The 24,615-nt window shown below is 36.9% G+C and overlaps 1 protein-coding gene across 2 annotated transcripts in view; it reads right to left on the bottom strand.

Moving 5' to 3' along the window:
- Nucleotides 1-4,930: 4,930 nt before the first annotated feature.
- The window catches only part of SEC23A (Sec23 homolog A (S. cerevisiae)), a 69,618-nt gene continuing 49,933 nt past the window's right edge, over nt 4,931-24,615 (bottom strand). For both annotated transcript variants that reach the window (XM_006835327.1, XM_006835328.1), the window contains exons 17-19: nt 19,994-20,149; nt 18,332-18,397; nt 4,931-6,337 (exon numbers count right to left, since the gene is read on the bottom strand). In XM_006835327.1, the coding sequence (XP_006835390.1) occupies nt 6,248-6,337; nt 18,332-18,397; nt 19,994-20,149 (312 nt within the window). In that variant the 3' untranslated portion in view covers nt 4,931-6,247. The remainder of the gene's footprint in view (nt 6,338-18,331; nt 18,398-19,993; nt 20,150-24,615) is intronic.

Below are 24,615 nucleotides of genomic sequence, written 5' to 3'. Positions count from 1 at the left end.
GACATCCCCTTTCATACTTAGGACATGCTGTCAGGAAAGACCAGTCCCTGGAGAAGGACATCATGCTTGGTAAGAGTGGATGACCGGTGAAAAAGTGAAAGAACCCAATGAAATGTATTGACACTGTGACAGTAAAAATGGGTTTAAACGTTAACGATTGTGAGGACGCACACCGGGCAGTGTTTTGTTCTGTTGTCATAGGGTTACTAAGAGTGAGAATCACTGAATGGCACCTAACAACAACCACTGATTATCCCTTGTCCTTTAATAAATATTATGTTTATATGGAATTTAGAGATTTCCCAGTTTTACAATTGCGCTGACAGACAAGGACTCATCTACATCCTTGCATTTCAAAGTTAAGGTAGTAACATTTCTACTAACAAAATTATTCCAGCTCCTGGGGGTGCAGTTGTCTTTAACAGCTGCACTAATACACATCCTTATGCTTAAACAGTAGATTCAAAATAAACAATAGCACAGTAATCTTAATATTGAACAAACAGTTCTATTTAGCAAACAAGATTGTGAACTCTGAGGTATAATTTTTAAGTGCAAATTTCAGACATTTATTTTATTTGAATAAAGATTAAATTTGAATTTTACTTTTCTTTTAAAACTGTTATTTCTTGTTATAAAATTAAGGACAATAGATATTTTTATCAGTGGCTCAATTTAGAAGTTTTTCGCCCTGGTATAAAGTTTTAGATGAAGCTTTACAGAATCCCAAATATTTGCAAATAGTCGAAATTATACTTGAACAATGTATAGCTTTTAAATCGTTATTTGCAGATTAGCACATAAAAATTGTGGGAAATGACATTAACCATGTAGTAACAAAATGTAAGAAATGGGTATTTTCATAGAAAAAGCAGCATAAGATCTCTAAGAAAGGTGGGAGAAGAACCAAAGATGTTCTTTTGTGGCCAGAAGAAATCAAAAGGCCAATGTACAACTGTCTTGATCCTTTTCACCATAACTAGACATTTGTTCTAAACTAGTGGATCAAATGATGCCAATATTCACCTTTCTTCAGCCATTTGCTCTAGTTTTTGCAAAAGAAAAATGTTGGAGATCTTTACCAAATGTAGTAAAAATGTATCTTGAATTTTCTGCTATATATAGCTTAGTGGACATTTTTGACAATGAAGCTATTTGAAAACCTCTAGAGATTAAAATAAATAAATAAATAAATAAACCCAAAGACATTGAGTTTTACAAATTCTGGAATATATTGTGAAGTAGGGCTTTTTTGAGTCTCTACCAAACTTATTTATATTCACATTGAATATTTTTTCTATTTGTGTATCTGTTGCTTCAAGTGAACAAAACTTTTGATATTAACAAAAAGTGCTCTTCAACTATGAACAAAGACAAATGAGCATATCTGACTATATTCTGTAGAATGTCTATATGTGAAAATTTCGATTGTTTTTGAATCCTAGACAAATATGCAGAAAGCTCTAATGTTATTGTTTATTATTGTGATAGACCAATAGTAGCTATGGTTTTCCATTTTCAAAAGATATACTAAAAACTATTCATCTGTCGTTTCCTTGTTTTCTATTTAGCGTGCTTTTCCTTTGCCACTTTTTTCATCTTTCATACCTCTCTTTGACTAAATTATTTTCACTGTATCTTTTTTTATTTGCTGGTTTGGAAGTTACACGTCATAGATTGAAAATTATGTATCCTGGTTTTGGTCTGTTATCCTTACCTAATTTTATAATAAGCTAACAAAGTCCCATATTATTAGTTTCATTCATCTTCCAAAATCGTATTACCATTGACATCTTTTTTTTAATGTTTTTGTTGTCAAAAAATCCAATTCCCAGACCTGTCTCATCCTCAACCTAAATAGTTGGGGCTTTATGTCAGCATACATCACTGATCAGTCTGTCATACTGTGATGGTTTGTATGTTGCTACGATGCTGGAAGATATGCCATGAGAATTTCAAATACCAGCAGGGTCATGCATGGTGAACAGGCTTCAGTAAAGTCCTCAGACTAAGACAGACTAGGAAGAAAAACCTGACAATCTACATTCAAAATTTAGCCATTGAAAAACCTATGGAGCACAACGGAATGTTGTCCAATCTCATGCTAGAAACTGAGCCCCCAGACTGGAAGGCACTCAAAATATAGTGGCTGCCAAAATGGACTGTAACATAGTGACAATAGTGAAGATGGCGCAGGACCATGCAGCATTCTGTTCTGTTGAACATGGGGTTGCCATGAGTCAAAATCAACTTGACAGCAACTGACATCAAAATAATCCATGGGGTGGAGGGAGAACAAAAATCTGTAGTTATTTCATTAGTGCATAGTTATATAGTCTTATACTCCAAACCAACTGTCACCAAGTCAATTCTGACTTACGGTGAGCCTATGATGTTGTTACGTGCCATTAAATTGGTTCTGACTCAAAGAAACCCTGTACTGGGTTTCCAAATCTTTCAGGGAGCAGAAAGTCACATCTTTTCTCCTGCAGAGAGGCTGGTGGGTTGAAAGTGACAATCTTGTGGTTCATAGTCCAGTGCTTATCCTATGAAGTCACTCAGGAACACAGTAAAACTGCCCCACAAAGCTTTCAAGGCTGTAATCTTTACTGAAACTGACTGCCACATCTTTCTCCAGCACAGCGGGTGGTGAGTTCAAATCATCCATCTTTCAGCTAGCAACCCTGTATGGGGTTTCCAAGGAGCAACTGGTGAGTTTGAACCGTTGACCTTGGAGTTCAAACCAACCTTGCAGTCCAGTACCTATACTGCAGCACCCTCAAGTCAATTCTGGCTTAGAGTGACCTTATGCACAACAGAACAAAACACTGGCTGGGCCTGTGCCATCTTCACAACTGTCAACATGATCCAGCCACTGTGTCAATCCACATCTGCACAGTCAATAAAGCACTAATAAACACCTTTCTGATATTCTTAGCTTTCCACTACTAATATTCCTCATTCCACATTCTCTTCTGAATCCAGCTTAAATTTCTGACAGCTCCCTGTTCATGTACTCTTGCAACAGTTTAATTATCTTAACCAAAATTTTACTTGCATGTGTTAATAATATTATTCGATGATTTCAGTATCCCATTGAGTCACTTGTCTTTGGAATAGACACAAACATGGATCTTTTCAAATCCATTGACCAGGTAGTTGTCCTCCAAATATCCTGACATAGATAAGTGAGCACCTTCAGTGCTCCGTAGGTTTGTTGAAACATTTCTATTGGTATTCCATCAATTACTGGAGCCTTGTCTTTAACCCATGACTTAAGTACTGCTTGTACTTCCTTCAGTACTATCAGTTGGTACCTGTTGAAATGACTGAACATGAACCAATTATTTTTGGTACAATGACTGTGTATTCCTTCTATCTACTTTTGGTGTTCCTAAGGTCATTCAATATTTTACCCATAGAATCCTTCCATATTGCAATCTGAGGCTTGATTTTTTTCTTCAGTTCTTTCAGCTTGAGAAATGCTGAGCATGTTCTTCCCTGTTGGTTTTCTAACTCCAGGGTTTTGCACATTTCATTATAATACTCAACCTCGTCTTCTTGAGCTGCCCTTTGAAATGTTCTATTCAGCTTTATCATTTCTTCCAGTCACTTTAGGTTCTCTGCAGTCAAGAGCAAAGGGTCCTGGTGACATAGCAGATTACAAGTTAGGCTGCTAACCACAAGGTCAGCAGTTTGAAGCCACCAACCACTCCATGGGAGAAAAATGAGGGTTTCTGCTCTCATAAAGATATACAACCTCAGAAACTCTATACAGGGTCACTAGTAGTTAGAAACAACTTGATTGTACATAGTCACCATTACCACCAAGTTCAAGAGCAAGTTTCAGAGTCTTTTCTTTCTTTCCTGTCTTTTGAATGACCTTTTGCTTTCTTCATGTATGATGTTCTTGATGTCATCCCATAGTTCCTCTGGTCTTTGTTCATTAGTGTCTAATGCATCAAATCTGTTCGAGATGGTGTCTAAATTCAGGGGAGATAGACCCAATGTAATATGCTGGCTCTCCTGGACTTGCAAATAAGCAATTGATAGTCTATTCCACAGCCAGCCCCAGGCCTTGTTTTGACTTTGCCATCATTTCTTGATTTCTGTGTATTCCACCTATATGCATAGTCTCTATTAATGTTTTGAAAAAGGTATCTGCAATGAATAAGTTGTTGGTCTTGCAAAATCTTGTCATATGCATGTGTGTATATATTTATACACACACATATTCACTTGGAGGCTTCAAAAAGTTTGTGAAAGATCATGGAATTTTCCCAGGAACTTTTTGAAGCCCCCTTGTATTATCTTAATGGTTCTGTTTCACTGGAGAACACTAAGATATACAATATGTGCTACCTCAATGAAGCTGTTTCTCAGCTGTGGCATTATAGGATAAGTGCTGGACTGTTAACCATAAGACTGATGGTTCAAACCCACAAGCCACTCCTTGGAAACCATATACAGGGTCACTATGAGTAGGAACTAACTCAATGGTACTTTACCAACCACAAGGAGTACTAATGGCACACTGTTTACATGCTCAACAGCCAAGCAAAAAAATCAGCAGTTGGAATCCACAATCAGCTCCATAGGAGAAAAAAACCAGCAATTTACTCCTGTAAAGATTATCGCCTAGGAATCCAATAGAGCAGTTCTATGGGTTAACACCACGCAACAACAACAAAGCTCTTATTAAGAGAATAATGCTGTAAGCTGTTCATCGTTGTTGCTAAGTACTATTGAGTCAGTTCTAACTCATAACAACCCTGTACAAGGTTTTCAAGGAGCACCTGATGGGTTTGAACTGCTCATCTTGTGGTTTGCAGTCCAATGCTGATCTTACAGTACCATATCAGATTTTCTATGCTCTAATTTTACATTAGACTTCTTAGGCTTTCCTAGACTTCAAAATAAGCAGAAAAGTAGGGAAAAGTATATTTTATTGATATTTATAGGCCTAGTACGTTTCACCTGAAATAAACTGGAACAGAGCAATTTAACAGAATATAACACAAACATTTTTAAAAGTTTTTGCCTGTTTACCACCATATGATTGTGTTCATGCAAGTACAATCATCAAAACTGTCCTTCCAAGCATATATCATAGCACCATCTTTCATTTGCAAAACCATGTAAATTGCATTATCAAAACATATCTAGCTTTAACTGTAAACATCTTCTACAAGTAAACTTTAAAAAGAAAAAGTAAATGATACCAATGAAAAAATCAAAATAGAACTGTGCATCACCACATGATATAATTAAACAAAATATTATATAATACTGTTTCAACAAGAACCTCAACTCAATGCATTTCACAAAAAGGTAGCAGAAACAAAAAAGTAATTAATGTGTAAATTCGCAAAATAGTGTTTAAATGCTGGAGGATAATATGTAAAATTTACTGCCAGTAAAACAGGGGGAAAGATCAAAACCAATGCATTGAAATTTAAATTTGGTTTAGTAGTTATAATGCTCACTCATTTTACTGCAAAGGCTTTTCTAAATGCAATCTAACAAAATAGTTTATTGTATGTCTCCCTTTTCAAAACAATTATATTGTCTAATCACATAAGTTGGGCACTTTTTGAGAATTTCACATTTATTGTCAGTTATATGGTTTTTACCTCCAAAAAATGTTTCATTGCTAAACTGGTCCTATTTTTCCAAATGAACAAAAACATCAAATTATCTCCAAGAAAATTACTACATATAAAGTCAAGCCATCATAAAAATAAATCTGCCTTAACAGAATAGTACAGAAAAAGTATACAAATAAGTTGTGAAAAGCACAGAAAAATATTCAATGAATAGGCAAAAATGTTCACATTTATCATTACTATTGATTTTATTTTGTGGCTAAAATTAAGAAACAAATTTTCAAAAGGTCAGCAAGGATATTCAGTGCCACTTTAGATTTGTCTGCAATATACAAATGAGTTAATGTCTGTATAGTATAAGGCAGACTCTATTTTCACTATTAAACATAAATTATAAAGACTTCAAATGTCTAAAACCTGCTATAATACTGTGGCAAGCAAAACAAATTTGTTCTTATTGCTCTTATTAAATTGCAGCTTACTCTACAAACATGAACATTTTTCCTTACGTTGTCTCAAACCATGCTAATACAAAAGAGTCTAAATATCTCTGTTGGTTTCCACAAATGAATTGAAAAAGAAAAAAGTAATTCAATGAAAATAGTATCCCATTTTCTTGTGTCTCCAGCATGTTGAGCAATTCAAGCAGCACTGGAAACAGCAAGTTTCTTCAGGTGATCCATAAACACTTGTAAACTAACATCATCTGTGAGAATAGGTGCTCCAGACTCCTAGAGGAAAAGATAATTGCAAAGATTAAAACTTAGGGTGTTCCTTGTGATATACAACGTATACCAAATACTTTAAACTGACAGGGAAATCATTTAAATTAGACTAATGCCTATGCTCCATAGACAATCATTAAAATAATCAATTGATTAATTCATCCTGAATGTATAGGTGTTTTAATCACTACTAAGGAATAAACCCCCTTAGGTGATATAACTGCTGTTTGTTTAGTAAAAGAAAATCCCAGCTGCACATAAATGCCATTAACAGAAATGCCAGTTGGAAGGAAGTGATTTTGTAATATTTTAAAATAAACTACGCTTATCAGTTTTCAAGTGATCTTCATTTACATCTGTGGGTTGTAACTGACAAATGTGGTAGAATGAGTTACTAAACATGTCTCTTCTAGCCTCAGTCTTTGTAACTCCCACCAGGCTACTCATTTCCTAATGAATCTGGGTAAGAGAAGGTGGGAGAAGATACAGATAGTATGATAGGATTCAGTTGTGAATGATTGTTAAGAGTTCATTGTGATGCAAAAACTTAGAATTCTTGACATTGGTATAAAAATGAGCCATCTCAGAAGCAGGAATGAAGGGATCTCACTGCCATCAAAGAAGAACCACCAGTGTGAGTGCATCTTTTGGATTCTTGCGCTTTGAACCGCAATCCAGCGACAGAAAGCTGTGACATCAGAGGAACGGCAGAGGAGAAGCAGCAGCAGAATCAAGAACTGAGAGCATGAGACTGAGCAGAGGGCTTCCCAGGCCACAGGGCACATAAAGCCAAGTGACTCAGGGCAGGAGACTTGCTTGCAAAGTTGGGTGCCTGTAGGCACTTTAACAGTGTGAGCAGGGGATGAGGAGAGCAGTCCTGACTGCAAATGTGTCCTGAGCATTTCTGGCCTTGAATTGTGACCTGTTACTTTCCCTAATAAATCCCATGGTGTGAGTACTGTATCTGTTCTGTGTGGTCTTTGCAATGAATTATCAAACCCAGCTGAGTAGACAGTGCTAGGGAAGGGATGGTTTTATCATTTTTTTTGCAACTATCATTAGGAAAAATCCACAAATTCTATCTTAGAAAACAAAAAATGTTGACAGAATGACACTAGTTGTTATTGTGAAGTGCCATCGAGTTGGTTCTGACCCATAGCGACCCTTTTACAGGGTTTCTGAGGGGCAGCTGGTGAGTTTGAACCGCCGAATTTGCAGTTCAAATAGTTTTGCAGTCTGGCGCATTAACCCACAGCGCCACACCAGGACTCCATGACACTAGTAATCCAACCCATTAATAATATTTTACTGTAGCAAGAAAAAGTCTTTCTAGATTTCATAACTGAATTTTTCCATTTTTTTAATCTGATACTCAAATTCTTACGTATCTATAAATATAAAAACATCTAAAACGGAAAGTATTCTTCAGAAGGAAGGATCTTTCACCAGGCTGTTGTAATGATGACTGTTGTTAGGTGCTGGTCAGTTGGCTATGACTCACAGTGACCTTGTGTATAACAGAACACAGCGTCACCTGTTCCTTCACCATCCATGCCATTGTTGGAGGCACTGTGGCAATCTAGCTCATTGAGGGTCTCCCTCTTTTTCACTGACCCTCTACTTTACCAAGCAGATGCCCTCCTCCAAAGACCAAAGCAACTGGAATGATACCTGACACAAACAGAAGGCACCCAACATGTCTGAGGTATTTGTATTATTATTCTATTATAAAATTAACACCAATAATGTTTCCTGATTCTACATTCATAGTTAACACATACGCTTTTCATCTCAATCCACTCAATCCCATATCTATTTTTCCTTTGTTGTTAAGTGCCGGCGAGTTAGTTCCAACTCATAGCAACCCTGTATTGGGTTTCTGAGGAACAGCTGGTGAGTTTGAACTGACAACTTTATGGTTCAAACCAACCTTGCAGTTTAATGCTTATCCTAAAATGCCACACCAGAACACCAAATCAAGACAAAATAGATAAGATTCTCTAATTTATATACAGTAGAGTTCATATTTGAAATTAATAAATACTAATGATCAACTCAATTTTATAAAATAATTAGTAGTTTGAAGATGGGCCCTTTCAACTCAAAATATATCTGGGATTAGGCAGAATGGTCCAAGTTTTTCATCAGTTAATGTATGAAAGCTCCAACACGCTACCACAGAAGCACTATGGCTGTGGTGCCCTCTTGAGGCTGTTCAGAGATATTAGTTATCACCAGGTACTTGATTTCTGACAAAAAGAAAACTAAGATATTGGAGTCCATCATTTTCAGCGGAATGCTTGACTACCAAGTTAATTCCGTAAATTGTAATCATCTAATTAGCTCAGTGATTAAAACTTCATATTCTGGAATCAGACTGGCCTGGGTTCGAATCTGGACTCTGCCACAGTTTAGCCATATGATTATAGGTAACTTTGTTAACTTCTATAAGCCTCAATCTCCTCTTCGGAAAAACAGGTTTAATAGTACTCATCTCACAGAATTTAACAATTAAATAAGGATGCATTAAAAACTTGGCACACTGACTAAAACATATAACGGGATTCAATCTATTAGTTATGATTTTTATAATTTATTGCCTAAAAAAATGTTAATAAAATGCTTCTTTCAAAATCTCAGATCATATTATTTATGCCAACATCCCTACTTACAGGCAGTAATAATTAAACTTCAAAGTTATCTCTCCTATGTTAGATATCTTTACAAAGACCTCTTTCCTAATAAACACTAACACTAATATTCACTCATCTTTACTGTGGGGGCCATATAAGATATTTGTAAATATTTGTAAACAAGAAAATCAAGGCAAGTTAAATAGCTTGCTCAGGGTTTCACAGCTAGTAGAGGAAGGAATCCGATTCTATCAGATGCTTGGCACCAGACTCTGCCTTTCTGACTACCACACACTGATGATGCCTCTCCAACAAATTCTTTACAAGACCAGCTGCATCTTGTTGAAATTTAAACCTCAAAACACAAGGAATAAGCTATTATTTCACATGAACTGAACCACAAAATGTTATTTTTAAAAAATGGTATGCAGAAATTCAGTCAGAAAGAGGCATGTTTTATTTGGTGTGCAAAATGTGGGCTCACATACTTTTCTCCCCCGAATTATGGGAATGACAACAATCAGTGAGAGGAGGAAAGTGGTTGCTCCCTTTAGACAAGAATTCACCTAATCTCACCATGAATCCTAGGTCTCCATGGGCATTTGTTTCCTGACACTGAGAGTGCCAGTTTTCCTCAGGCTGAGCCAGTTTCACTCCTCTGTTGATGTATGACCCTTGACAAATACTACTGTACAGCATCCTCAGGCCTCCCTTCTCTATATCGACATTTCTTTGAACTTTTTTTGTATAGACAGTCTCAGTTTTTACAAAACAAATTTGTTCCTAATGTCTTTAAGTCAAATTTGTAAGTAAATTAGAACAGATGAAGACGGTTTTTGTTTAGCCATACTTTGCTACAAGCAAAGGGTAGTGGCCTTTGCCATGATTTAAAAGCTGCACATGCAGCAGGGCAAGATTTTGTTGAGTAGACGTTGGTTCAGTCATTTCAAAATGAAGGCATATTTACATAACAAGTATGAGCGGTCCACGAGTCAGATGTTCGCTAACTATATTACTTTTCCGTCCTCTTTCAAATTTCTTCATTTTTTTAACCTGCCTCCAATTCCTCTTCAATGTATGAGATAAGAGAACTAAAACAGCAATACTTAATTGCCTAGAGTTCAGTATAATGGGAAGGCCAGTTCATGGTACATTCACACCCTGAAGTTCCACCTCACAGCACTGTATATGGCTTTTTGTTCTCCCAATCTCTAGCAAATGGACTGGGGGGTGGGGGGACGTTGGAGGGAGGAGTGAGGAGTGATATTTAGGATATCATAATCTATATATTCTATGAATATATATATTTTTTCTCTATGTTCTATATACCCTTCCGTTACCTCAAATTTTCTTTTCTTATTATAAATCTTCTCACCTGTCAGGACTTAACAAACCTTGGATTTAATTTATAATTTATCTTGAATCTTCTTTACTCCTGACAACCTCCACAGACCTACCAAACCTAATCTCTGCTCACCTGTATAGATCTATTATATCCGCTCACTTGTGTAAATATATTATATTTAATATGTGCTATGTTTAAAGTACTATGTGAAGTGTAAACCAAAAATGGAACAATTCTTGCCCTCAAGTAATTTATAATCTAACAGAAAAAACGAATGCCACAGCAAAGGAATGGGGAAAAAAGGATGTAGGGGCTGGAATGTTAACACAAATCCAGCCATGCAATCATAGAAAAAGCTTCACAAAGTCAGTGTACTTCAACTTAAGCTTTGAGGAATGGCTAGAATGTATCCATCTGGTGAAAGGGTCAAAGTTGCACAGCCAGAAACATGCTCAGTGGATTCAATATGGAATGAGAAACTCAGTTTGGCTAAAACAACTAAGATTTTTTTATCATATTGTAAAAAGATTTCAATAGCAAAATAAGGGGTTTATATGCATTTCAATAAGTGGGTACTGAAGATGTCTGAGCAGTGCTGTGACATTCAGGACTGCTTTAGGGAGACGATTCTAGCCACTGCCAAAGTGAATTAAAAAGAAGTTGACGTGCTGAGGTCAGTTAGCACGTAATTCCAGATGAAAAATAAGAACCTGACCTCAGTTACTTCAAAAGGAAGAGATGTATTAAGGGAAGTAGGTCAAAACATTAGGGGTAGAAGGGAGAAAATGTAAATAACTAAATTTCTAGGTCTTAGGAATAGAGAAAATGGTGCCCTCTGTAAAAATAAAGTCAGGAAGAGCAAGATAGTGTGATAGTGTGATAAGTAAGTTCAGGTCAGGGCACACTGCTTTTGAAAAGACTACAGGAAACTCAAGTGAAGTGCCACAGGCAGTTACAAAAAGTCAAGTCTACTAGTTGAATAATGGAGATATAGAAGATGGAAATATAGAAGGTTGAGATTTGCAAGTTAGGTGAAAACTGAAACCAAAAGAGTATGTACAATCATCCAGATAAACTGTGAATGTAGAGAAATGAGGACAACTTTTAAGGGATCTCTAAATTCAAGAAGGAGCTCTGGTAGCATAGTGGTTAAAAGTCGGGCTGCCAACCTCAAGGGCAGCAGTTCGAAACTACAAGCAGTTCTGTGGGAGAAAGATGAGGCATTCTGCTGTGCAGGGTTACTATGAGTCTGAACCGAATCCATGATACTTAACAACAACATATTCAAGAAGGGACTTTGATCTCAATTACTGCTTCATTTATCTTCTACCAAGTTTATCTTCTACCAAGTCGTTTAGCATTGCTCTAAATTATTTTAACTACTTTCTAAAAGGTAAATTGGAAACTGTCAAAAATGAAATGGAACACATTTCAAAAAGAATATATCCCGATCAGTCATGAGGTACAATGCTGTTTGTGATAGGATAATATCCATTCGCCTACAGGGAAGCCCAGTTAATACCACTATTATTCAAACTTATGCACCATCCACTAAAACCAGTGAGGATGAAATAGAAGGATTCTACTAACTTTTTCAATCTGAAATTGATCAAACATGCAATCAAAATGCATTGATCATTACTGGTGATTAGAATACAAAGGTTGGTAACAAAGAAGAAGAATCAGTAGTTGGAAAATATGGCCTTGGTGACAGAAATGATGCTGGAGATCACATGACAGAATTCTGCAAAGTCCATGATTTGTTCATCTCAAATACCTTCTTTTGACAGCATAAGAGATGATTATACACATGGACCTCAGCAGATGGAATACACAGAAATCAAATTGACTACATCTGCGGAAAGAGATGATGGAAAAGCTCCATATCATCAGTCAAAACAAGGCCAGGGGCAGACTGTGGAACAGACCACCAATTGGTCATATGCAAATTCAAACTGAAGCTGAAGAAAATGAAAACAAGACCACGAGAGCCAAAATATGACCTTGAATATATCCCACCTGAATTTAGAGATCATCTGAAGAACAGATTTGATACATTAAACACTAAAGACCGAAGACCAGAAGAGTTGTGGGATGACATCAAGAAGAAAGCAAAAGTCATTAAGAAGACAAGAAAGAAGGAAAAGTTCAAAATGGATGTCAGAAGAGACACTGAAACTTGGTCTCCAGTATAGAGATGCTAAAGCAAATGGAAGAAGTGAGGAGGTCCAAGAGCTGAACAGAAAATTTCAAAGGTCAGCTCAAGAAACAAAACCAAATATTACAACAAAATGTGCAAAGATCTGGAATCAGAAAACCAAAAGGGAAGAACACACTCAGCATTTCTCAAGCTGGGGGAACTGAAGAAAAAATTCAAGCCTCGACTTTCGTTACTGAAGGATTCTCTGGGCAAATTATTGAATGATGCAAAAGAAGCTTGGCCCCCAGGAGCCATCAAGGCAAGTGGTCAGGTCCCCTCAGGGCAAACCCCCTTCCTAGACTAAAACTCAAGGGTAATACACAAGCAGGCATGTGGGTTTGCTGCTGACGCTGGTTACCAATAAGGGGAAGTGGGGAGAGGAATGCGATAAAGTTGTGAGCTAAGTCTGATCACATTCAATAGACTTCTGTTAACCTGGATTGAGACCTGGTTAGCCAGCAGTATGATGGGACCTTGGGACTCCTGGGCCCAGGGACATGGCCACAGAGGACCAGAGTGGAATGTGAAGCGTCCAGCCGATATGAAGTGAGGGGAGATGCACAAGAACACCCATACTTGCAGATAGTATCCACTTGACCTGAATTCAATGGCTGGATGATCAGAACTCGACTAGAGGAAGAAAGAAGAGGAAAAAAAGGAATCATCCACTATAATTTGATGAACCTGAACTATGCTTGCTGATGCAGTAGGTCAAAAGAGGGAACAAATCTTTACAGCAAGGATCATTCCCACCCCCTTGGTACACAGGGTCAACAAGAATGGGCAACTTACACATTGGCTACCCAAAATGTGAGAGCTACAAAGGCAAGAAGTGACTGGCTTACAAGCTTTCAAAAGGGAACCTAGTTCCAGAGGGTACAGGGAAAGGTAGAATCTCCACTGAGTGGTTTCTAACCTGTCTGGACAGGGCTGATGAAAAGAGATGGGTATAAGACTCTTGTGGTTCAATAGTGAATAACTGCTACCAGGACTGACTGTGAGTGTTGGAACAGTTAAGGCAGATGTTTTGTAACAAAAGGAGAGGAGTGGATGACTTTGCAGCCCAGGAGTGGAGGTCCCTGGAACCATCAAGGGAGAAAAGTGAAGTGCAGGATCCTAACCAAAGAAGCAGTGCTACCAGAGATGGAGGTAGAGACGATGACATGGAGAGAGATGGAACAGCTGGGGACTTCAGACTCAGGGAAGAAGAAGGGCTGATGGCTGGGGGGACAGGCTTGCGGAGTGTACCCTTTGGTTGTTTGATGATGCATGCAGGAGACTGTAATCATTGCAATGAAACTAAGATAGAATGAATGTAAAGCTAATGTTCTCCCATATAAACTATCACATAATTCACAATAAAAACTTTTTTAAAAACACAAAAAGATGGAAGGCATACACAGAGTCACTGTACCAAAGGCAATGGTTGATGTTCAACTGTTTCAAGAGGTAGCATATGATTAAGAGCCAATGATACAGAAGGAAGAAGTCCAAGGTGCATTGAAGGAACTGGTGAAGAACAGGGCACCAGGAATTGATGGAATAGAAATTGAAATCTTTCAAGAAAGTGAAGTGGCACAGGAGGCACTCACTCATCTATGCCAAGAAATTAGGAAGATGACTATCTGGCCGACTGATTGGAAGAGATCTGTATTTGTGCCCATTCCAAAGAGAGGTGACCAATGGGATGCGGAAATCATTGGACAATATCTTTGATATCCCATGCGAGTAAAGTTTTACTAAAAGTAATACAGAAACGGTTGCAAGCATACACTGACAGAAAACTTCCAGAGGTTCAAGCTGGATTCAGAAGAGGATGTTGAATGAGGGTTATCATTGCTGATAGCCAATAGACCTTGACTGAAAGCAGAGAACACCAGAAAGATGTTTACCTGTGCTTTACTGACTATGCAAAGGCTTTCTCGATTGTGTGGATCATGACAAGCTATGGACAACATTGTGAAGTATGAGTATTCCAGAACACTTAATTGTGCTGATGAGGAATCTGTACATGAACCAAGAGGCAGTTGTTCAAACAGAACATGGGCACACTGAATGGTTTAAAATTAAGAAAGGTGTGCGACAGTGTTGTATTCTTTCACCATACTCATTCAACCTGTAGTGGGAGAAAGATGAGGCTTTCTATTCCCATAAAGATTTACAGCCTCGGAAACCCTGTACAGGGTGGTCATATGAGTCGGAACCGACTCCATGGCAAATAACAACAACAACATTCAACCTGTATGCTGAGCAAATAATAATCCAAGAAGATGGGTTATTTGAAGAAAAACGTGGCATCAGGATTGAAGGAACACTCATTAACAACCTGCCATATGCAGATGATACAACCTTGCTTTCTGAAAGTGAAGAGAACTTAAAATACTTACTGATGAAGATCAAAGAGCACAGCCTTTGGTATGGATTGTATCTTAATGTAAACAAAAATTCTCACCCTGGACCAATAAATAACATTCTTATCAGTGGAGAAAAGATTGACGTTGTCAAGGACTTCATTCTTCTTGGATCAACTAACAACACTCATGCAAGCAGCAGTCAAGAAATCATAAGATTTGCATTAGGCAAATCTGCTGCACAAGTGTTGAAGAGCAAAGATGTCATCTTGAGGACTAAGGTGCGCCTGACCCAAGCCATGGTATTTTCAATAACCTCATATGCATGCGAAAACTGGACAGTGAATAAGGAAGACTATAGAAGAATTGATGCTTTTGAGTTATGGTGTTGAAGGAGAATATTGAAAGTACCACGGGTTGCCAAAATAACCAACAGATCCTTGTTGGAAGAAGTGTAGCCAGAGTGCTCCTTGGAGGCCTGGATGGCCAAACTTCGTCTCTCATACTTTGGACATATTGTCAGGAGGGACCAGTTGGTGGAGAAAGAGATGATATCTGGTAAGGTGGAGGGTCAGAGAAAAAGAGGAAGACCCCCAATGAGATGGATTGGCCTAGTGGCAGCTCAATGGGCTCAAGCTTGGCAACAGTAGTGAGGCTGACCCAGGACCAGGCAGTGTTTCATTCTGCTATGTATAGGGTTGCTATGAGTCGGTACTGACTCGATGGTACTTTTCTAATGTCTCTATATTCCTCATCTTCAGTCCTATGTTACCCCAAAGTCTTTCATCTTTGACCCAGTATCTGTACTACAAAGCATGGTTAAAGAACGTTACAGAAGCATGTTCTAGGAATTATTAGTGAATTCAATGGGCCCTTAGCACTAATCTGTTGTTGTTAAGTGCCAACAAGTTGGTTCTGACTCATAGAGACATTGTATGGGGTTTCCAAGGAGCAGCCTATGGTTTTGAACTGCCGGTTGGCAGTCCAGTGCTGATCCTACACCATGAGTCCCACCACTCCTTTAAAAGACTTTTATTCATTCTCTGTTGATTTCTCATCATACTCCTAAAAACTAGTTTTTGATCTGTTAGCAAATATCTCCTCACTCTTAGCAAATATCTATTACTGAGAAGAAACAGGCAATTACCCAATGTGAGCTTTCGCTCCGCCTCACAATCTTTCTGCGTATTTACCCTTCCTCTCACCCTTTGCTTCTGCAGAGAAAAATCCTACTTCCTGGTCAATGCTTACCAGCCACATGGTGCTAGTGAACACACTGTCTTCTTTCTGAGCTCTTAAACAATCATAACCTATTCCTTTGTATCTCTCCATATTGACCTTACACTTGGCCTACAAATAAGTTCTTAGCCTTTATTCTGGTAACAATCATCCTTCTGTTCTATTATTTATCATTAGACTAATTTGCAAAAGAATCATTTATAGTTATGGCATTTATCTACTACTTACCACCCACTAATTCTATCTATTCATTTCTATTTACTCCACTACTAATTAAATATACACCAACTTTTTCCAGTCTTCATCTTCCTTCACGTGTCTGTAGCATTTCAATGCTCGTTACCCTTTGTCTTCTTCTAGTCCTGCTTCACTTCTTATGGCATAGTATTCTCTTTACACTTCCTCTATTATTTAAGAAAAAAAAAAAAAGGCACCACCACTTGTACTTCCTCAAGATGTCTCTTCCCTCTTTGTCTTTCTATTCTCTCCTTTCTCCTCAGATCAGCATCTACTCTGATAACTTTAAACACCATCTAGAATCAGTTTCACATCCCTGCTCAGACCACTAGACACATACTTCCAATAGCCTACTCAATATTGCCATCTAGATGATACCTCAAACTCAACGTATCTAAAATCAAAACATTTTCTCTACATCCTCTTATTTACTGGCATGCATTTTCCTAGTCACTCAGACTCAAAACCCAAATTCAAAAACATTCTCCCCTCCTCTAACAACTTATTTTAAAAAGTCAAAACCACAGAAAAGTTAAAAAGTGCAATGAATATTCACATGACCTACACATATATTTACTGATGATTACCCTTCTGTCACATTTGCCTTAGTGTTTGTTTGGGTTTTTTTCTTTTTTCTGTTGAATTATTTCTGCAAGTTGAAGATGTCATGACATTTCACTTTTAAATACTTCAAGATGTATCTTCTACGATCAAAACCCATCTCTTATTTAATCACAGCACCCTATCATACTCATGAAATTTAACAGTATTATACTAGTTATCTAATATATAATTTATATTCAGATTCCACTTAACTGTCCCAATTACAGATGTTATTCTCCCTAGTGTCCACGATCTAATTAACAGTTAAATATTACATTATGTTGTCATGGCCTGGCTTAGCTTTTGATTTCTCCTCTTACTTTTCTTCCAACTTCTAACCAAGTTTCAACAAGTCTACTTTTGAACTATCTCTCATAGCTATACCTTTTTCATCACTTCAACTTCTGTTCCTCTCATTTGAATTATTTCAGTAGATTCCATTTCAATCTACACATGGTTCCCAATTAATCCTAAGGATCAAGTATTCTCTAACTCTTAACTTCACCACACTGTCCAAAACCATCAATGGCTACCACTTGCCAAATAATGGTGTAACTCCTACATCCTCAACCTGGCATTCAAGATCCTCCATGATTTAGCTGCACAATACATTTCCAGTTTTATCTTCTATTCATCCCTAACATGTACACTATAATTTTGGCCATAGTAGCCTCTACCTAGAATTCCATTCCCCATGTAATTTTTAAGATTTAAAATAGTAATCACTCTTTAAGGTAACTATCTCCTCTTTCTGAGCCCTTTTCTGATCATACACCCTCTCCTGCAGCCATCATGTAACCTCTTCCTCTTTTAACTCCCCATAATACTTCACATATCTTTCTGAAGACATATTTTCCATTTTGACTTACATTTTAATTATTTAGTTATTTATCTTAATACTAGACTATACACTCTTCAAAGGCAGGGAGGATTACTGTGTATCCAATACAGTATACTACACATACTGGACATCTAACAAATGTTGACTTATTAAACCAAGAGGCAGAACTTCCAGAAAATAAAAAATTTGTTAGTAATGACTTCCAGGCCTTCTGCTTCTGCTGCCCAACTGTCCTCCCTATCCTCTCCTGGCTTACTGTGGCTCATGGCCTAGCATTCAGCTTAAACCATCACTTCCTATGTTATATGCTTTATTGCTTTTTGTCTCAGGATATAGTGCTAAACTTGGAATATGAAGTGGCTCTATTTCAGATATAACTTTTTATTTGTTATAGTGCCACCAAATGCTAACTCTATTTTCTACTCTAATTTTTTCATTACTTTTCCAACAGAAATCATTACTTAATACATAGGGAAAAAAATATCGCTGTCACTGTAACTACAAACCATAAATACACAAAAATATTTCTAAGATCTGCTATTTACACATACCTGTCCCCAGGCATACATATTATTATGAGTCTGTGAAGGGTTGACTTTTGAAAGCAGGAAACGGGCCTTAAAAGCAAAGAAAAAATAGTGTTATCCATCAATATTACATTTACTCTATATTAGCTAAGTTAATACATTGGTAGTGTTGGTTGTGTGACATCAAGTTGGTTCTGACTCATAATGACCCTGCATAGCGTTTCCAAGGTTATAAATCTTTATGAGAAGAGAAAGCCTCATCTTTCCCCCTTGGAGTGACTGGTAGACTCCAACTGCTGACAGACCAGCTCATAATCCACTGTGATACCAGGACTCCTTAAAGATTACATTATGCCATCTAAAATCAATTTTCTTTAAAATGTTTTGGTAAAGTATTTTACTAAAATGTAACTTTTTAAAAAAAATTATGAACTAAATTTTGAAGCATGCATACTACATATTTATAAATAAAAAATAAATGAGTACTCTTCTTTCCAAATTATATATTCATAATAATATATTGTTGCGTCTAAGCCTCAACATATAAAAAGTATATGTGCAACAATTATGTCAAAGTTAACTGAAATTTACTAAACACTTCATCTTAAATACCATCATAAATTCAAAATTCAAAATGCAGGCAGTCCCTGAGTTATGAATGGGATCTGTTTCTAACTGTGTCTTTAAGAATCTGTAGGTAAGTCAGACCAGATGCATGTACTTTTTCTAGTGCAAGAAAAAGCTTGAAGTTTTTTCAATGATTTAACAACTGCATGTGCAGCAAGTAAAGATGATCTTGATAAAGAATTTACTGCAGTAGGGGTTGGTTCATTCATTTCAAACTGATGGCAAATTTACATAACATTAAACGGCAAATAGGAGTTATCCATAAGTCAGACATTTGTATCACCGGGACTGAATGTAATGATAAAAATTGAAATCATGAATGCATGAGACCAGAAGAACTGGATGGTGCCTCGCTACCATTATTAAACATTTTGATAAAAAATTTTATAGAAGAATATTCTTTAAAATGAGGGGAGGAATGCAAGCAGATTTTCAAATTCTCATGGACTTCACACTTTCTGGAACTATGGAAGCTTGATGAGCCCCTGAAGCTATTGCCCTGTAATACTCTTTACATCTTAAACCAAACACATCCATCCTCTTAAGTTCGCTTAAAATCATATAATAGTCTTGTTTAACTAATAAAAACTGTCTGCCTTTAGAATTATGGTCTTTTTAAGAACTATTTACATGGGATCAAATTGACAATAGTAACTTGAAAGATTAGATATGAATTTTTACTAGGCAGAGTTTTATTAATGGGAGAGAAACAACTCAGAAAAGGAGGATGAGAATGTTTGCACATACATAAATCTTATTTAATCCTCATAATTTGAAAAGCCACAAAGCCTGGCCTTTTTATAACACTATCCCATACATGATCATTTTCTAGAAAACTGGAATGATTTAATCAAGAAAATGGAATAAAAATCTGCTACCACAAACTTCAAAAAATATTCATAGACTTTACCAGTAAAAAGACAATTTTAAGAAAGATACATTTAATATTTCCCATGCTGCTCACCTCTTTTTGCTTAACTAAAAAACGGGCATAGCATCATAATGCCATCCTATAATCAGAGCTGGGTTAGAGGCAGAAGATGGTAGAAAACTACTTACCTGGCTGCCCCCGTGTTCGGTGTCAATGTATCTTGGCATTGGAAACCTGGAGTGAAGAATCTCCTGTGCATCATCCAATGGGGCTTGCAGAAGGTGGCGGAAATTTTCATATTCTGGCATGTCTTGGTATCCTGATTTGCGCCACTGTGCTATGGTCTAATTTTAGAATAATTAAAGAAATTATTTTTAATTACTTGCCCACATAGCTATTATAACAGAACACTTTTTCAAAGGAAGTAATTTTCAGAAAAAGGAGATCTATAAACTTGTCATAATTTTTCAAAGTTATGAGTATTAATTTCAGTAGAAAAAGCTATTTTTACATAAATAGATATAAAATTAGATAATTCGTCTACTTTGAGTTGAAAGAAATAATACTTGAGTCAGAAAACTTTAAAACACTATGTTTAACGGGACCCCACCCAGAGAACCGGGGATGCCTGAGATGGAGACAAGAGATGATGACAAGGAGGGATGAAGCGGCTGGGGACTTTGGATCCAGAGAGGGAGAGGAACTGTGGGCCGAACACTGAGGGGGGAGGGGAGAGTGTAGAGCATGGGCTTCTAGGATATGCCCTTTGGTCGGAAGACGAGGCATGGAGGAGATTGGAACCATGGCAATGTAATGCTATACTATGGAATGACTATGGAACTGAGGTTCTCTCATGTAAACTATCATATAATTCACAATAAAACATTAAAAAAAACAAAACACTATGTTTATAAATTAAAAATAAAAACCAAGAAGACTGCAATCAGATGTATTGGCACAATGGCAGCAGAAATTGGCTCAAGCATAACAACATTTGTGAAGACGGCGCAGACCCAGGCAGTGCTTCATCATGTTGTGCATTAGATCACTATGAGCTGGAGCCATAGTTGGTGCATCAAAAAGCACCAACAAAAGCTATACACTGATGCTTAAGACAAATGTTGTTGTTAAGTGCTGTCGAGTCAGTTCCAAATCCTGTACAGGATCTCCAAGGAGTGGTTGGTGGGTTTGACCCACTGACCTTTCAGTAATTAGTCTAATGCTTATCCTATAGCACCACAGCAGGGAAGCTTTATTACAAGAGACTTTTCAGAGACCTCAAAATTACTAAGTCTACCAATAGACTTATAATCTAGCACAACATGTAAACATTAAAAGTTTGATAGTAATAGCAATGACATTTTAAGGATAATGTTAAGTGCCATCAAGTCAGTTCTGACTCATATGGACCCAAAGGGTTTCTGAGGAGCAGCTGGTGAGTTTGAACTGCCTTTCAGTCCAGTGCATTTTCATCCCACCAGGACTCTAGCTAAATCAATTTGTTTATTAAGGAAAATGGCTCCAAAACCCATGGAGTTAAATCAATATAAATTAAAGCCCAGCTTGGTGTCTCAATATTAATCAACACATTCTGTATAACTTGATGCCTCCATGTTATTTAATACAGGATAGTCATATGCATTCTGACTGTTCTTTTAAGCACTTAACAAGCTATTTAAAGGAGCAGAAGCTATCAAAAAGAAAAGAAGCAAAAAATCTAGGCCTGTCAATATTATACATATTATTCTTTAAAATACCTCATCAATAACATTAAACTAGCATCAAATAAAATAATGATTAGTAAACAAGAATGTTTGAGTGCCACCTTTGCAATTTCAGCACAAATCTAAACTCATTTACAAAAAAAGCAACTGGAAAAATACATCTGTACAACTTACTAAACTACTAGAATAGATAAATTGGATACAGGTTCATGAAACAAAAATTCTGTCTCTTCCAAAGTACTGTGTATTTTTACACAGGGAAAGTACCAATACCAGCTGAGTAAATAAATGCAAGAATAAATGGAGTTATGCTAAATATCTGGATTAAATAACAATGGCTACTTTAAAACAGTCTCTCTTCTCAATGTCTTTGGTTAAAAATCCAAAAGCATGATACTATAAGCTAAATAATGTTTTTTTTCTAGGTATTGTTGAGTAGGTTCTGACCCACAGAGACCATATGCACAACAGAACAAAACACTACCGGGTCTTGCACCACACTCACAACTGTTGATGTCAAGTGTCAATCCATTTCATTGAGGGTCTTCCTCTTTTTCCCAGCTTTAACCCTCTTTAACCGTCCACTTTTCCCAGCATGATGTCCTTCTACAGGGACTGGTTCCTCCTGACAATATGTCCAGAGTATTAGAGATGAAGTCTCACCATGCTCACTTCTAACAGGCACCCTGGCTGTACTTCTTCCAAGACAGATTTGTTCATTCTTCTGGCAGTTCATAGTACTTTCCATATTCTTCACGAACACCTTAATTCATAGGCATCTATTCTTCTAAGGTCTTCCTTATTCATTTTCCAACTTTAACATGAATATGAGGCAAATGAAAATACCATGGCTTATATGAGGCACAACTTAGTCCTCAAAGTGCTTTTAAAAACTTTAAGGATGTCTTTTGCAGCAGATTTACATTTTTTTATTTCTGGACTGCTGCTTCCATGAACTTTGATTGCGGATCCAAGCAAAATGAAGTCTTGGACAACTCAAATCTTTTCCCCATTTATCATAATATTATTTATTGGTCAGTAGTGAGGGTTTTGTTTTCTTTACATTGAGGTGCAATCCATATTGAAGGCTGTGGTCTTTGATCTTCAACAGTATTTTGATACCTCTTTACTTCCAGCAAGCAAGGTTGTGTCATCTGCACATTGCAGGCTGTAAATGATTCTTCTTCGAATCCTATGTCACATGCTTCTTAATATAATCCAGATTTTCAAATGATTTGCTCAGCATACAGAATGAATAAATATGGTGAAAGGATACAACCCTGGTGTACACCTTTCCTGATTTTAAACAATTCAGGATCCCCTTGTTCTGTTTTAATAACTGCCTCTTGGTCTGTGTACAGGGTCCTCATGATCACAATTAAGTAGTTCTGGAATACCCATTCTTCACAATGTTATCCATAGTTTGTTATGATCCACAGAGTCAAATACCTTAGCACAGTCAATGAAGGACAAGTCAATTTCCTTTTGGTATTCTCTTACTTTCAGCCATGATGCAACTCATTCCATGTCCTCTTTGAATTTCTGGCAGCATCCTGTTGATGTACTGCTGCAATAGTTTTTGAATTATCTTCACCAAAATTTTACTTGTATGTGATATTAATGATACTGTTCAATGATTTGCACATTCCATTGGGTCAACTTTCTTTGGAATTGGCACAAATATAGCTCTATTTCAATTGGTTGGCAAGTTAACTGTTCCCAAATTTCTTGGCATAGATGAGTGAGTACCTCTAGGTACTCAATTTGTATTCCTTCAATTCCTGGAATCTTGTTTTTTGCCAACTTGAACTTCTTCCTTCAATACCATCATTTTTAATAACATATAGTACTTCTTGAAATAACTACACATCAACCAATTCTTTCTGGCACAGTAATTCTCTGTATTCTTTCCATCTTCTTATAGCTTCCTGCATCATTCTAAATTTTGCCAAAGGAATCATGCAATATTACAACCTAAGGCTTAACTTATTTCTTCAGTTCTTCTACATGAGAAATTCTAAACCTGTGTTTCTGTTTTTGTTTTCTAACTTCAGGTCTTTGCACATTTCATTATAATAATAATGCCTTCTCGAGCTGCCCTTTGAAATTTTCTGTTCAGTTATTTTAATTCATCATTTCTTCCAGTCACGTTAGCTTCTCTATATTCAAGAGCAAGTTTTAGCGTTACTTCTGACATTCATTTTAGTTCTTTCCTATTTTTTTAGTGACCTTTTGCTTTCTTCATATATGATGTTCTTGATGTCATCCCATAATTCTCTTCATCTTTGGTCATTAGTGTCTAATGAAGCAAATCTGTTCTTGAGATAGTCTCTAAATTTAGTGGAATATGGTAAGGTCATATTTTGAGTCTCATGAATTTGATCTAAATTTCTTCAACTTCAACCTGAACTTGATATGAGCAATTGATGGACTATTCCACCGTTGGCCCCTGGCCTGGTTTAGGTTGATGATATTGAGCTGCTCCACTGTCTCTTCCCACAGATACAATCAATATGATTTCCGTGTATTCTCTCTGGTGCGATCCATGTATATAGTTGCCATTTATGTTGTGGAAAATAGGTATTTGCAATCAGTAAGTCACTGGTCTTGCAAAATTCTGTCATGAGATCTCCAGCATAATTTCTGTCACTAAGGCCTTATTTTCCAACTTCTGATCCTTCCTCTTTGTTTCCAACATTCACATTCCAATCATCAGTAATTATCAATGCATTTTGATTGCATGTTTGATCAATTTCAGACTGATGAATTTGGCAGGAATCTTCAAATTCATCATCACTAGCTTTAGTGGTTGGTATAAAAATTTGAATAATAGTGATATTAACTGGTCTTTGTAGGCATATGGATATTATCCTATCACAGACAGCATGTACTTCATAATAGATCTTGAAATGCTCTTTTTGATAATGAATGTGACACTATTTCTCAATTTGTCATTCCTAGCATAGGAAACAATATGACTGTCCAATTCAAAATGGCCAACTGCAATCCATTCCAGAGCAGTACTGACTACTATATTGATTTTTATGCTTTCCATTTATTTTTTGACGACTTTAAAAACGAAAGAA

This window comes from Chrysochloris asiatica, unplaced genomic scaffold, assembly GCF_000296735.1.
Source record: "Chrysochloris asiatica unplaced genomic scaffold, ChrAsi1.0 scaffold00017, whole genome shotgun sequence".
In the NCBI taxonomy this organism is placed as follows: Eukaryota; Metazoa; Chordata; class Mammalia; order Afrosoricida; family Chrysochloridae; genus Chrysochloris; species Chrysochloris asiatica.
This window is presented reverse-complemented; position numbering and strand designations above follow the sequence as displayed.